The sequence below is a fragment of the Crinia signifera genome, chromosome 7, assembly GCF_055691185.1.
Source record: "Crinia signifera chromosome 7, ASM5569118v1, whole genome shotgun sequence".
Taxonomy (NCBI): domain Eukaryota; kingdom Metazoa; phylum Chordata; class Amphibia; order Anura; family Myobatrachidae; genus Crinia; species Crinia signifera.
Window position 1 is genome coordinate 156209475 of NC_139223.1, and position 15180 is coordinate 156224654.

The following is a 15180-nucleotide window of genomic DNA, read 5'->3' on the forward strand; positions in this document are numbered from 1 at the left end:
CCCTTCGTGTCAGAAACATAGTGGTGTACAGTTGTGCTGATTTTCCAGCAGCCAATTGCATTGGTTTTGCCTATCACCATGCACCGCTGAAACAGCATAGCGATACAAGAGCAGATTTATTAAGCATGGTGAAGTGATAAAGTAACGCACCAGGCAAGTAGCTGCTGTCTTTTATTTTTAAACCCAGCCTGTAACTTGACAATTAGGAGCTGTTTGGCTGGTGTATTATAACCGGCCACTTTATCACTTCACCAGGCTTAGGGGGGGTATTCAATCTTTGTCGCTCACCCGCAGCCATCTCCCGACGGGGGAGATGGCTGCGGGGCCCTATTCAATGCTGTCTTCCCCGACAGCATTGAACAGGGGTTTTGCGCAGAACGAGCCCGACAGCACAAGCTGTCGGGCTCATTCTGCCGAGAAAAGCCGGAAATAGGCGAGCTCCCGGCCGGAGCTTGTCTATTTTCGTCATCAACTCGCGGCCGCGCCCCCTTCTCACCGCTCGGCGGCCGGGACATTGAATCCCGACTGCTGAGCAAAATGAGAACGGGACAGGTACAGCTTGCTCGACAGCCGTTCCCCTGACATTGAATACCCCCCTTAATATATCTGCTCCACAGTTTGAGGACCACTGCATTACAAAGTATAATGTAGGACTGGTTATTAATTCTCCAATTCTTGTTAATACAAGCACCACTAACTAACTCAGCATTACCATATTGTAAACCTTCCACTGACTTGTCAATTAACAGTAATATATACATTTTATAAATAAATAATTGATTACAGCCAGCATGCAGAAGATTTGTAAGCTGCTGTGTTAATCTCAGTACAACCTGCAGTTTCCATGTTGTATCTCATTAGGGTTATTTTTTTTTTTAAACGAAAAAAACAAAACAAAATAGTAAGGAGGGTATTCAATCTCCCGCAGCCATCTCCCGACGGGCCATGACCCAAGAATGAACACCCCTCTATATGTGTAGAACTGAAACAGCAAGTGTGACGGATGAGGCAGCACTGGTAAGTTACGGACCTGGCACCCCAATTATTAGCTTACTTTTGTCCTTCTGCCATTTAAGGAAATAGCGAAGTAGTAAATTTGTCAATGCTAAAGGAGTAACAAATTAAACACTTCAAAGAAAATAACTATTCTCCAACCATCATTGTTATCCCTTACAACAATATTTTCATTAATGATATATTCTGTGTTATGCTAAACATTTAAAATAAAAGTTTAAGACCAGGGAACACAGATTACTTACAAACTGTCCTCTCATCATGCGTGAACCATTTGGATAAAGTCCCGGCTGGCTTGGTCCATTGGTACCATCGCCAGATGCCTAAAAGAAGCATGCAGGAGTTTTAATTAGCGTGAACCATATTACTATATACTACAAAGTAGCTAAACTAGGGTGGAAGATCGAATAAATTAGTAAATGGCAATCTGAAATGCACAAAGTGTGTAACGAAATGTTTCCAGAGCAGAGGCGTAACTCTGGGAGGCTATGGAGTCATCTGCCACCGGGCTCTTGCTCCTAAGGGGGCACCTGCCCTCTCCTGTGAGTTTGAATCAGTTAAATTAAAGCTATTCATATCTCTTCTGTGGCTGATTCCACCACCAAACAGGATCATAGACATCACACGCTCTTTATTTTAAACACCATGCAACTGGAACAAACTTACGCCACTTACGCCAGAGACTACTTACGCCAGAGACTACTAAAAGGGCAACAAACAGATTTTATTTTAGATGGCATGATCCTGTTATTATATTTGCTCTGATGATATAAGATAGTATTTACTACCTGGGGTGATGTGATGGACAGGGACGTCATTCAAAACAAACACTTAATCTATCTTGAAGGGCAACACGAGGGATGGATTAGTAAAAACAAAATAATAAATATGTGCTCACACTTCAGGGGACAGCCAAGATGAAATGAAAAAATATAACGTAAGGTAAAAAGGCTTCCTCCCCTTGGGACAGTCATTGACACAATGGGGGCACCTGCCAGTAGCATTTCAACTGTTCTGCCGCTTGGTTGTGAATTCAGCGGGTTCAGACATTTCTGCTCATAGACTCCCAGGGGGGACCGAGACATCGAGATGGGAACATGTAATGTTCTGTCATTATACTTACAGTATGTATATGTGATTTCTTAGTTTTTTTTTTATAAAACTGCAAAAATCTCCCAAAAACTTTTTTCAAATTGTCATTATTGAGTAGTGTGTCCTAGAAATTTGAGGGAAAAAATGAATTTATTCCATTTTGGAATAAGGCTATGAGGTGTATTCAATGCCTCCAGCGAGGGGGTTTGTATGTCAAGGTCTGCCACAAATGCAGCGAGCCCACTGCATTTGTGTTGTCGAGCCCCGACATTTTGATGGCCGCGCTTGCCATTTCCATCTCGCTGAAAAGAACCAGTGAGGCGGAAACAGTGAGTGAAGGGGACATCGTTAAATGCTCTAATGGTGAACAATCGGCACTGTTCGCCGTACAGCTCGCCGCAAGAGGCGTGCTTCCCGCATTTTATATGCCCGTATAATAGAACAAAATGTAGGAAAAGTGTAGCGCTGTGAATATTTTCTGGATGCATTGTATATCACCGGAACCACTCCCCCTGCCTCCCCCTTAACTCTTGTTTTATATACACTTCACCATGCTGAGCAACAAGGAGCATGAAGCAGAACCAAATATAAGCACTTAAAGCATTTAGAAGGCAAACCAACCAAACCAATGAATGCAATGATTTTAAATTGGCCAACACAATTTATACCCACAGGAAAAAAAAAAAAAAAACGACACCTCCTCCTGTAATACCAACCCACTATATTCTGTAAAATAACTTTTTTTCTTTAGCACACATCGCTACGTGTTTATTGGTGATCTACACAGCGGGAAGTTCAAGGTTACCCTAAATCGTTTAGCACAAACCTCAATGTGTGTATGTGCTCTTCCACGTTACATTTATGTAGATAAACAGATAGAATATCACACACCAAGCCAAAAAATAGCTTCACTCTAAAATAGGCAAACGATGGCCAGAAGTTAGACAGGAGCGCCAAACAATTTTATTCTCCAAAGGGCAAAACTGTGCTGCACTGCAGGTGAGGCAAATAGAACAGATTTGGGCGAGTTATTTTGTTTCTGTGCAGGGTAAATATTGGCTGCTTTATTTTTACACAGCAATTTAACTTTCTGGTACTTGTGCAGTTTCAAGGCGGCACTTCCCAGCGGATCGCAGACAAATCGTATGCAATAATTTGCATACGATTCGATTTGCAATGCTATTTAGCACACTCCCACTATCCACATCACCCACACTATCACAGGACAGCAACCTGTTCATACCCCCACTATCCACTTCGGCGTGGAGTTGACATTATAAAGCGTGGCGAGCACAGCGAGCCTGAAGCGTGGCGAGCGGACGTGGAATACACATCTAGTAATTCGCATCCGCTCGCCACAATTCGGGATAGTTTATATGTTTAGGTAGAATTCATGCCAACAATAAATACTGAATGAAGGTGCAGCTCAGTTATGGGACGACACCTAGCATGTCGACCAATTAATACTTACACATCTGACATCAGGCCAGTATTGTTTATAGTGAACATAGGAACTCGGCTCCACAGGTGAGCGATGTAACAGTGTGCTTTGATACATTGAAAGCCACATGATTGTAGCCAATTTAACTACAGTGTAAATATAATAAAACACTAATCAGTGTGGCCACAGCCAGGGCTGTACAGCGTAAGCTGATACCAACTACATACCGACTCCAGGTTAAAATACAACACCAATTAACAGCCATTATTACCACCGCTATTACCCCAAGATTGACAGACAATTGATACACACACGGCTATTTTTCTGCAGGCTCCAGCAGGAACTGAGGCCCTTATTCCAGTTCACTCTGACAAAATATTTCTTAGATGGACAAAACCATGTGCGGCAGGTGTAAAACCCCACCCATATCTAATTAGCTCTGCACAAGTAACACCTGCCTCACCTGCAGTGCACATGGTTTTGTCCATCTAAGAAATATTTTGTCAGAAAGAGTGAACTAGAATAAGGGCCACAGTTCCTGCAGGAGCCTGCAGAAAAATAGCCGTGTGTGTGTAATTAATATATATACATACATACACACACACACACACACACACACACAGATACAGAAGTACCAACATACTAGCCATTCCTAAGAATAGGGTGCAAACAGCACCCACTTCCCAGGTTGGGGTGCATTGGCCTGTGACCACACACTCTAGTAAATACAAACACAGCAGGCCCAGCACTCACTACAACAAACTAACTCACCTTAACATTCAAATAATCAATAAATAAATAATGGGGTTTTAGTTCATGAATTGATCAATTCATGAACTAAAACCCCATTATTTATTTAATTGACTATTTGAATGTTAAGGTGAGTTAGATTGTTGTAGTGAGTGCTGGGACCCCTGTGTGTGTTTGTTTTATATATATATATATATATATATATATATATATATATATATATATATATATATATATATATATATATATATCTATATATATATACACATACACACATGTATATATTAAGCTTGCGAGCAGGGCCCTCCTACATTTTGACTGTCTGTAAATACCCTGTTTGTTGTATGACTGTCTCCTTTGTAAAGCGCAACGGAATATGCAGCGCTATATAAGAAACTGTTAATAAAATAAATATATATATATTTAATTAAGAAAGGAATCACAAAGTGCTATCTTACAATTAAATAAGCTACTTGAATGCAGGAGCTTGTCAACCCCGCACAAGCTTTTTTATTTATTGCACTGTACTCACTTATTTTTGTTATATTTTGTTTGTCATATCTCTTTTTTAATGAATTAATAAAAGGTAATTTTTAATATCGTCGCTATTCCTGAACTGGTGCACCACCTAGTGACAAACCTTCTCTTTCCTTAACCAATCGTCACTAACCCTTGTCCAGTGGTAGCACACCCCTGTAAACTAGTTTGATTATCTAGAAAATATACTAACAGGGGCCACATAACATATCAACAATAAGACTCTCACCGTCTTGTGCAACAGACCCCCCCAACCCCAACCTCTCCAATTTCAGTTTGAACACACCCCACCAAAATCTAACTCTCTCTGCACGTTATATTTGTCCCACCAAAAAGTGCTCCGCGATCCAGTCTGAATTAGGCCTGATCGGTGGTTCTCAATTGATAAAACTAGGAGCATCTCTCCTGTTACTAAATACAGCAGGTATTTCAGCGGGTATGGATCATTGGATAGACACATGGGAAGGTCGACACATTCCTTAGGTTGACATGGGCATCTTCACTTTTTTTACCCAAATGTGCTCGCCATGCTTCCTGCATGGTGCTTTTTATTCTCCCACCACGCCCTAGTGGATAGTAGGGCATGAAATACCACCTGACTGCATTCCCCATGTCGACCCAATGACCGTATCCCATTTCAGCCTCCAGCATGGGATAGCCATACACAGTTAGATATATTTTCTGTCAGACTAACATTTTCTGACAGCAGCATATATTGTGGCCATGGACAGTCAGATATCTCTGTGTATAAGGGCACAATGTATGTGCACTTTCCATATTGCCACATTATCAAGGACTGCGTGTTGATTAGTGGGAATAAACTTCAATAAAACACATCATGGTTCCATACTGTAAAACCGCAAAATGTGTAAGCTCTCGAAGGGGTGAATACCTTATATAGTCACAGTATGTAAAACAGAGATTACTGCAGCAAGTCTTGTTCACAACTGCACGGAACGTCATACAGTTGCTGTCTGGAAGCGGATTGTTCCTGCATATGGCAAGTAAACTAAACAGACATCAGTGGTTATTCAATTGTTTTGTGAATCTAAGATTACCATCTAAACTGGAAAGTAAAGATGCCCAAACACTTATTGGAATTCAATACATTTGGGTGTCCAGACAGGACTAAGTCACTTAAACATGACTTAACCCCTGTTTTGGGCACCCAAACACCAAAAGTACCTACTTTCTTTGTATGTCAGGAAGTGCAAGAAGAAATTTGATTCTCTTGGCTAGAAAGCATCTAAATCAGGGCTGGGCAACACCAGCCCCCAGATGTTGATGAACTACACATCCCAGGATGCTTTGCATTAGTTTTGCTATGTGGCCATGCTGAAACTTATGCAAGGCATGCTGGGATGTGTAGTTCATCAACATCTGGAGGGCCGGTGTTGCCCAGCCCTGATCTAAATGTAGCATCAAATTGCACCAATAAGCGCTCCCTTGAGATGCGCCTGGGTCCTTCCTGGGCAGCAGGATCGCATGCGGTTCTTCTGCATGCAACTCCATTCCCTGCCGCTGGAAGGGTGTCGGAGGTCAAACGTGCAGGCAGTTCCGCCCTCCGACTCCTATGCGCTGTCAAACACATACGATTCGGGCCAATCACCCAATTTCTCTGCCCAATCCATCCAAATTGCATAAGTGAATAGGGCCGATTAATTAGAATAAAGCAATTATAGGATACATTAACATTATACATACACCCATGAACATAAAACCAATTATTACACTTGAATTTTTGCACCCACTGGTTGATACAACGCATATGTGTGTCCCACAATTCATTCACTTGACACCACAGAAATGAAGGTAACAGTAGAACAATCTAAAAGAATTGGGACACTGGATATAATAACAAATGGTGCTAAGGAATATGCTCTCCTCTACATCATAACAGACTAAAAACTATTGAAAAATGTTTTAGAGCGAAAAAAATGTTTAAATAACCCATTGCTACCCTCACTAGCAGCAGTCTTACCCATCAGTCCCTGGTAGATAAAAGTATGCGTTATAGGCCCGACACACGGGGCGACATTCAGACATTTTCTGAGCGATTTCACTAAATCACTCAGAAAATGTCTGAGCACGCATGTAAGACGACACTGCGCTTTAAATGTGTGGTCCTGCCGGTCTGAACTCAGCGGCGATTAATAACCTGCACTCAGGTTTTTAATCAGTCGGGGCCAGTGTTCTCAATGGAGAACACGGACACCTCGCTCAGCGCTGCATGCTGAAAGAGACCGAGCCCATTCATTAGCGAAGTAGCTTTGCTGAGAATGCTCGTCGGCCCGTGTGTAGGGCCCTTTCGAACAATCACAAAGCTTAAAGAACAGTTGCCATTTCTTAACACTGAACCCATGTGTGCAGCGACTTTAAAACTTTTGCAATGCTTTATTATAGAAACAGAGCACCTTGAAGAAAAAGTGCATTTCACAGGCTATCAAATAGAAAGCCGGTGTGAAAACTGGTTTAAGGGCAAATGGCGTAAGTGACAAAAACACAGCAATAACAACTTGCAAAATCACTTGCACAGTTACTGTATATAAATCTATTAACTTGCAATCAGTACCGTGTTTGTGTTACCTAGGAGACTAGCAAGTCAACAACATTGCTCAATTTATCAAAGTGAAGCAAAATACAGCCACAAGCTAAAGTACATGCAGGGGGCTATCCAATTAAATTTGATAATCCAGCACGGGCAGTGGCTTATCAGGGATTGTTTCACCTGTGGCAGCTTTCACGGAACCTATTTGTTTTTTTGGAGAATATATATATATATATTTTTTATGATGCAATCTAAGTAGTCATCTTGATAAACCTAATGTCTTCCTCTCCCGGTGTTTTACTGAGGGTAACTGGATACCCCCCCTATGTAAGCTTTCTCTACAGTGAGGTACTCACTACGTTAAAAAAGTTCCCGGGTACTTATCATATACCCGGGTATTATCCCAGGTTACATATCAGTTAAATATCAGCTAACGTAACTGGCTTAGTGGTGGCCGCAAAGATGAGATACCGGATCACGTTTAATCACATGGACCGCACTAATAAGTAATGTATTGTAATGCTTCTACTTTAGTGCAATAAAACAGAGCCAGAAATATCCATTAAATACAAAATGATATTGTAATGGGATCCATAACTTCCCCTCACTGACACAAATGAATCATATGGACCACACTAATAAGTAATGTATTGTAATGCCAGCGAACCTGCTGACTTAAGAGTTGAATTTGGATATGGTACAGGCACCTCTGTAAAAGGCCCCACATACACTAAGCCAAGACAGGGCTATTTCACACGCTCCGGGCTCCTGCCGGGAGGCGAAACATGGCGAAAAGCCACAATTGTGTCCATTCACACGGGACGGCCACGACGCAGCCGGATCCCACCACTGAAAGGGACGGCGGTACTTGTGTATTATAGCGGCGCCCCCGATGTGCATCGCGCAATGTTTATATGGCATGCATCGCGTACCATGCGATGCGACGTGATTTTTGCCCCCTATGCGATGAAAGATCGTATAAGCACCATAAAGGGTGCTTACAATGTGAAATGCACCCCCACGCCACCCCCCCCTTCTATAAACGTGAACCCGAAGCGTGGCGAGCGCAGCGAGCCCACGAGGGGCGGCGGTACGCGTCCTCCGACCTTTTCATACCCCCACTATCCACGTCGACGTGGAGTTGAGAATAGAAAGTGTGGCGAGCGCAGCGAGCCCTGCGAGGGGACGCGGATACCTTCACAGGTATCGGAGTCCCCTCGCGGGCTTCACAGGTATCCGCGTGCGCTTGCCACGCTTCGGGCTCGCCACACTTTCTATTCTCAACTCCACGCCAACGTGGATAGTGGAGGTATGAAAAGGTCGGAGGACGCATACCGCCACACTTCGGGTTCACGTTTATAGTGGGGGGGGGGGGGGGTGCATTTCATATTGTAAGCACCCATTAGGGTGCTTATACAATGTTTAATCGCATCACATCGCATTGTATGCCATGTACAATGTCATACAATTTTAAAATTGTATGACATTGTACAGCATCGCATGCCTTATGGTATGCGATGGGCGCCGCCAAAATACACAAGTACCGGGACGGCTGCCAGGCTGTGGCCATCCCCACCATTCTAAACTCTTGAGTGCGGCACAGCTTCTTGGCGGTGCAGGGTTTCGCCGATCGGCAGGAGCCGGAGCGTGTGAAATAGCCCATATTGCATGCAGATTGGCTACTGCTTTGGTCTGGCTGTTTTACGAAGAGGTTTGGGTGCATGCGACTAGACTTTAGCATCTGAAAACCTACTGCACACCACTCATACTTGATTCTCCCATGCTCCCATGTCTAGTGGGAGGAGGATCTACCTGCCATTCTGGACCACACTCAACACATCGTATACTAGAGGTGCCTGTACCATAGCCATATCCTCTTAAGTCAGCGCGTCCGCCTGCGTTACAATACATTACTTACTAGTGTGGTCCATATAATTCATTTGTGGAAATGACGGTAAGTTGTGGATCCCATTCCGCAATTTCCATTGACTGCCACAGGATCCGACAAATCCTTATGTCAGTCATTGCGACCTGCAGAAACGATCCTGTGCTAAAACACATACAATATGGCACTTTTCACAAAATTTATCAGCCAGATGGGTAAAAATCCTGTGTAAAAGGGCCATAACATAAATATATGGACACCTAACTGGCACTACAGTACCTTATCCTCCAATGACTGTTCCCCATGTTACACATACACCCACAGGGACTTGGCCTACCCCGCAGCTGACCTAGTAACACATCACCTCCCATTAAGCCCTTTGTGTAAACCCCAACATGCTCTCTGGCAGCGCCCCCAACACTGCACCGTACAACCCATGCTTCCTTCTGTATCTGTGACTACAGGTCCCAGCATTCCCTGTCTATCTCTGCCTACCAAGGCATGCTGGGACTTGTAGTCTGCTTGTCTCAGGCACAACACCACAACCCTGATGCTTGTGGAACCAGGGCCTAGAGCGCCCCCCGGTGCTTTCTAGGCGCCCAGCAACAGCCGCGGCCAAGCCCCCGTGATAGCCAGCAGGGGAACGCTGGCCACGGGAGCCCGGGCGTTCGGTAAAGAGAGCCGGGCTGCTGCAGAGGACTCAGAAAGCCGCACTCACCATGATGCCGCCTCCGCTCAGCAGCCTCCCAGCAAGGTACACGCGTATTGGTGCCCGGCAAACGGGGCCTGGAGGCCGGCGCACGGTGATGTCATCCGGGGGCGCGGCTGGGGGAGGGAGTGAACAGTGGCACAGTCACTGCCAATGGCGGCGCCCCGTGCTTAGGGCGGGTAAGAGGCGCCCAGTGATTGGATGCTGGGTGCATGGGACATAGGTGTACGCGGTTTGGCTTCACCTTCACCCCGACTGTCACTACGCGGAGGCCCGGGACCGAGCCATAAGGTACCGGCGTGACCAGGCTCGGGGTGTCCTGTTAGGGAGCGGGTCGGAAATGGCCTGAGCAGCCGCAGAACCTCAGTGTTGTCGCTGACGGACAGCTCACCCAGAGTTTCTGCGGCGGCTATGGAGGTTTTCTGGTGACCCTAGCTGCTGAGCGGGCACAGGGGACGCCCGCTGTCCCTGTTATACACCAATGTGGTGTGATGGTGTCTGTGCGTATATATACTTGTTATACTGACAGCAACAGGCGGCGGGGGGCGGTCAGTCCAGTGGATAATATACATCGCAGTCTCCCGCTCACAGTGACTGACGCGCGGAGGGATCTAACTGGCGCTACATGATCTGCTGCTGCTGGCCGAGGGTGTCCCGCTGCGCATGCGTACCATCTGCCCTAAAAGCCCTCCAGTGTGGCGGAAGGATACACGCAGCAAATATAGTCCCAATTCTGCAAAGACCCTTTCTTTAAAATGCAGTGTGATCAACTATGTTTGCACCATACATAATATTATCTATGGCACAGACATGACTATACTGCACCAGAAAGTACAGTTGAGAAATGAATCCTATATTAGCTGCAGAGTAGATAAAAAAAAAATATACAGGACATACTCTACCTCACTCACATACCTCCCAACATGACCCTCTCCATTGCTCTGCTCCTGCACTTACCTCTTGTTGTATGATTGCCATCACCTGTGTTGAAGCATCTTTCTTATCAATTAGCCTGTTCAACACAGATGAAGGCAATCATGCATTAAGAAGAAAGTACAGGAGCAGAGCATTGTGTCCCTCCTGGAGATGGTCATGTTAGGAGATATGACCTCATGCCCTGGATATACCTTCCTTCTTTTGTCTGCTATGCATCTGGAACTGCCGCATTGGAGGTGTGGCCAGTCCAAAAATAGTGCGGAGCCACATGATGGGCTAGGCCTAGCTCAGTGACCCCCGTGTTGTTTGGACTCTAATGTCAATTGGGGAGCGTGCCCTTCACCCCTGTGCATCTGGAATGGGTGTTAATTATTAGATAGACAGTCAATAGGTCGACATGCAATATGGTGATAGGTTCAAAAGATCAACATGAAAAAAAAAATATACACGTGAAAAGGTCGACGTGTTTTTTCCATTTTTTTCATCAATATCAACGCCTATCGACATGCACAAGAAAGGGTATGCTAAAACATTTAATTAATATTTATTAAATAAAAAATGACATAGAAGAAATGCATTTAATAAATTATGACATAATAGAGGTGCATTGAATGGGTGATATAGTCAACCACCAATTATATTTAGGCAAGTCCAGTTTTTCAGACAGGGCCGGACTGGCCATCTGGCATATGCCAGAAGGGCCGATGGCCAGGTGGGCCGAATTTGGATAGTTGTGTCATGACGCGACTGAGCGGCGCGGGAGAGGGGAGTGTAGAGCCGTGCTGCTCTGGTATCCCCGACTCAGTGTGAGGAGGAGGCGGGGCTTGCCAGGCAATGCCCCTGCCTCTGACAGACCTGCAGCCGGTTCAGCTCTCCACTTCCCCCAGCCCTCTATGTCCTTCTGACTGGACTGAGGTCTCATAGGTGAGAGGGGGGAAGTTCCAGTGTTTATGTGCATATGGGGATTTTTTTTCATATTTAGACTAATATGGACGTGTGTGTATATATGTATGTGTGGCTGTTTATATATCCACGTGTGTATCTATGTGTATACACAAGTGTGTGTGTATAGGCATGTGTGTGGCTATGTGTAAACATGTATGTGTGAGTGTGGCTGTGTGTACAAATGTTGGTGTATGTGCATATGTGGCTGTATACATGTGTTCTATTGTATGTGGCTGTGTCCTGGTATATGTGTGTTTCCATGAGACCACACCCCCTTTTCACTGCACGGATTCGTCGCGCAAGGGTCCTGCCTACTTTAGGTGGGCCTGTGTGTTCAATATGCCAGGGCCGATTTCTGGTCCTAGTCCGGCCCTGTTTTCAGATGCCACTTAGTCCAAGCTGATATTAGGAAATAAAGTCTCTCTATGGTGGATTGGAGCATCCAAGTTCCACACTGTGAATTAATGGCAGGTGGCTTTCCTTTGGTGAGACGTCAAAATTGTGAAAAATTGACAGTCTATCTACACACTGTAGATCTATCCACCTGAACTGGCTGGGCAGCCCCCAACTCCCATCCCTGCACTTATAGAAATCTATTCAATAATTACTGATGGCTCTGCAGAGCAGAGTTGTGGTTATCACCGGCTCCCCCCAACTGGCCACCCTACCTGCGGGACACTGCGACCTGCAGGTGGGACAGTGTCCAATTAGATTAGAGGGACTATCCCGCTGTCATCAGGACAGTTGGGAGGTATATGCTGCAGATCAGCTAGCCCGGGAAGGAAAAAAAATCCCTTACGGCGTTGAAGTAATAACAGTGGCAAGTAATAAAAGGGCAGTCTAAAAACAATCTATATAGGATTGGAGCATTAATAGTGAATATAGCACCAGTATATGATTATGTGTACTGAATATATCTCTAAGGCTGGGGTAGCCAACTCCAGTCTTTGAGAGCTACCAACAGTTATGTTTTCCAGATCTCCTCACATAGGCCCTTATTCTGGTTGGTGCGGTAATGTCCGCGTGCGGTTGGTCCGCCGATGTTTTGTGTCTGCGTATGTGCAGAAGCGTCTCTGCGCGTGTGCGAACGGGACGCACGTCCAAATTCCGCATGAAATGTGTACACTACGAACAGGGGGTGGAGAGGGGCGTGAAGGGCTGTTTGGGCTCATTACCATATGTTTACACCCCGCGTTTCATGGGCGTTCCCATGCAAACGCTGGGCGTACGTATGGTAATGCGGTCGTGACGCACGTGTAGGGGGCGGACATATGACATTGCCGGATGTCAGCTGCCCGCCCAGATCCCTGCTTTTGCACGGAGAAATGCCCGAGTGGTCTGAGGTTGCGGGAGCTGCCTGACCACTCGGTCCTGCATTCGATGGTCTGCGACCATCGAATGATGGGGGAGGTTCCCTGAGATGAAGGAGGTGTATACATGAGAAATACACTTGCGGTCCGTTCGGACAGCTTCTTACCGCATTCGGACGGAGTGAGCGATCCGTACGAAAGGCGGGGTTTAGGACGCACGGTCCTGGCCGCATATTCGGCTCCGTCCGCACAGACCAGAATAAGGCCCATAATCACAAGTGAAGTAATTAGCTCCACCTGTGGATCTTTGAAAATGTGTTTGTGAGTAACGAGTGCACCTGTGCAGCAGCTAGGTTGTCTGGAAAATGTGAACTGTTGGTAGCTCTCGAGGACTAGAGTTGGCTACCACTGCTCTTAGGGCTGTTTCACACAGTACGGTTCCTGCCGCACGGTGAAATCCCGTACGGTCAGGGAGCCGCGCCGCACTCAGAATTTTATAATGGCAGGGATGGCCACAGCCCGGCAGCCGTCCCTTCCAGTGGGGGGATCCGGCTGCAGCCGTGCGGCCGGGCCGTGGCCGTCCCGTGTGAATGGACACAATAGTGTCCATTCACAACTGCTGAGTGCGGCGCGGCTCCCTGACCGTACGGGATTTCACCGTGCGGCAGGAACCGTACTGTGTGAAACAGCCCTAAGGCAGTGGTTCCCAACCCTGGTCCTCAAGTACCCCCAACAGTGCATGTTTTGCAGGTCTCCACAGAGAATCACAAGTGCTGTAATTAGCTCCACCTGTGGATCTTTTCAAATGTGCCTGAATAATGAGTGCACCTGCCGGGTGACCTGGAAAACGTGCACTGTTGGGGGTACTTGAGGACCAGGGTTGGGAACCACTGCTCTAAGGGATCATACGTGTTCCAGCAACACCAACAGTTGAAGTGTAGTTTACTGTGTGCAAACGTGGCTATGGATTAGCATAAAATTCAGTGTGTCAATACACCAAATAATACCCCTTTCACATCGCACTTTTAAAACGGTAAATTGCCGTTTTTTTCCCTTTTTAAAATGTTTAAGCCTGCACTGTGAATGCACCAGGGCCGATTTACTGTTTAAAGTTAACTGGCATTTTGAACCGTGTAAAAAACAGAGTCCTACACGGTTCCTTGCCGTTTTTTGTGCAATGTGAATGTGTACAATGCTATGCATTCACAGTGCAGGCTTAAACGTTTTAAAAAAGGGAAAAAAAACCCGGCAATTTACCATTTTAAAAGTGCGATGTGAAAGGGGTATAAACCGGTATTTAAAACGGTAATCTGCGGCAATGTTAAGGCTCTGACACGTTTTAATTACCGTTTTAAATACCGGTTTTTAAAACGTGTCGGCGATGTGAAAGTGGTAGTGTTACTGATTGTATTTGTGTACACTGACAAATACACATATACCACGGAGAGATCAATATAGGTACATTCCCCCACCTTGTGCGTCTGCTTGTATGTAGGGAAGCCAATCCCGGAGCATTTTTTCAATCCCGGATTTCGGGATTGAAAAATGCCCAATCCTGGGATTCCCGGGATTGGCATCCCTAATTTAAAAAACGCACCCCGGCCGCCCCACATATTTACTTACATGTGGGGTGGGGTACGGTGCGGCCGGGTGTGTGGGTGGGCAGCCGGCCAGCCGGCCGGGTGTCTGAGGAGCCGGGTGTGTTGGCGGGCATCAGGGGATCCGGAGGGTGGATGGGCTGGGAGCCGGCGGGTGGATGGGCGGGGAGTCGGCCTGGAGGGTGGGTGGATGGGCGTGTAGCGGCTAGCGGGGCGGGCAGCGAGCCGGGGGTGGGGGGGCGGTCTTCTGGGGAGCCAGCCGGGTTGGTGGGCGGGGGCGAACGCATGCTGCACAGAGCTACACTGGCTCTGTGCAGCTGCTTGGCCTGCACAGCGTGACCTCTGTACTCGTCACGCTGCGCAGGGATGCACTGCCGGGGAAGGGAGAAGCCGGGCAGCGCCTGAGCACACGCTC

At 46.3% G+C, this 15180-nt stretch overlaps 2 protein-coding genes across 6 annotated transcripts in view; one reads left to right on the plus strand and one right to left on the minus strand.

The window, feature by feature from the left end:
- Nucleotides 1-15180, minus strand: part of PRPF40A (pre-mRNA processing factor 40A) — a 93459-nt gene that overhangs the window by 40428 nt on the left and 37851 nt on the right. For 2 of the 4 annotated variants that reach the window (XM_083154061.1, XM_083154058.1), the window contains exons 1-2: nt 10504-10624; nt 1260-1337 (exon numbers count right to left, since the gene is read on the minus strand). In XM_083154061.1, coding sequence (XP_083010187.1) covers nt 1260-1337; nt 10504-10548 — 123 coding nt within the window. In that variant the 5' untranslated portion in view covers nt 10549-10624. Of the gene's footprint in view, nt 1-1259; nt 1338-9985; nt 10136-10503; nt 10625-15180 lie in introns of those variants that run through there. The other 2 variants (XM_083154059.1, XM_083154060.1) reach the window with 2 other exon arrangements.
- ARL6IP6 (ARF like GTPase 6 interacting protein 6) overlaps nt 10113-15180 on the plus strand; it is a 33308-nt gene continuing 28240 nt past the window's right edge. The window contains exon 1 of one of the 2 annotated variants that reach the window (XM_083154063.1): nt 10113-10267. Coding sequence is in view for 1 of the 2 variants with exons in the window: in XM_083154062.1 (XP_083010188.1) it covers nt 11317-11431 (115 nt within the window). In the remaining variant the exon portion in view is untranslated. Of the gene's footprint in view, nt 10268-11138; nt 11432-15180 lie in introns of those variants that run through there. The other variant, XM_083154062.1, reaches the window with a different exon arrangement.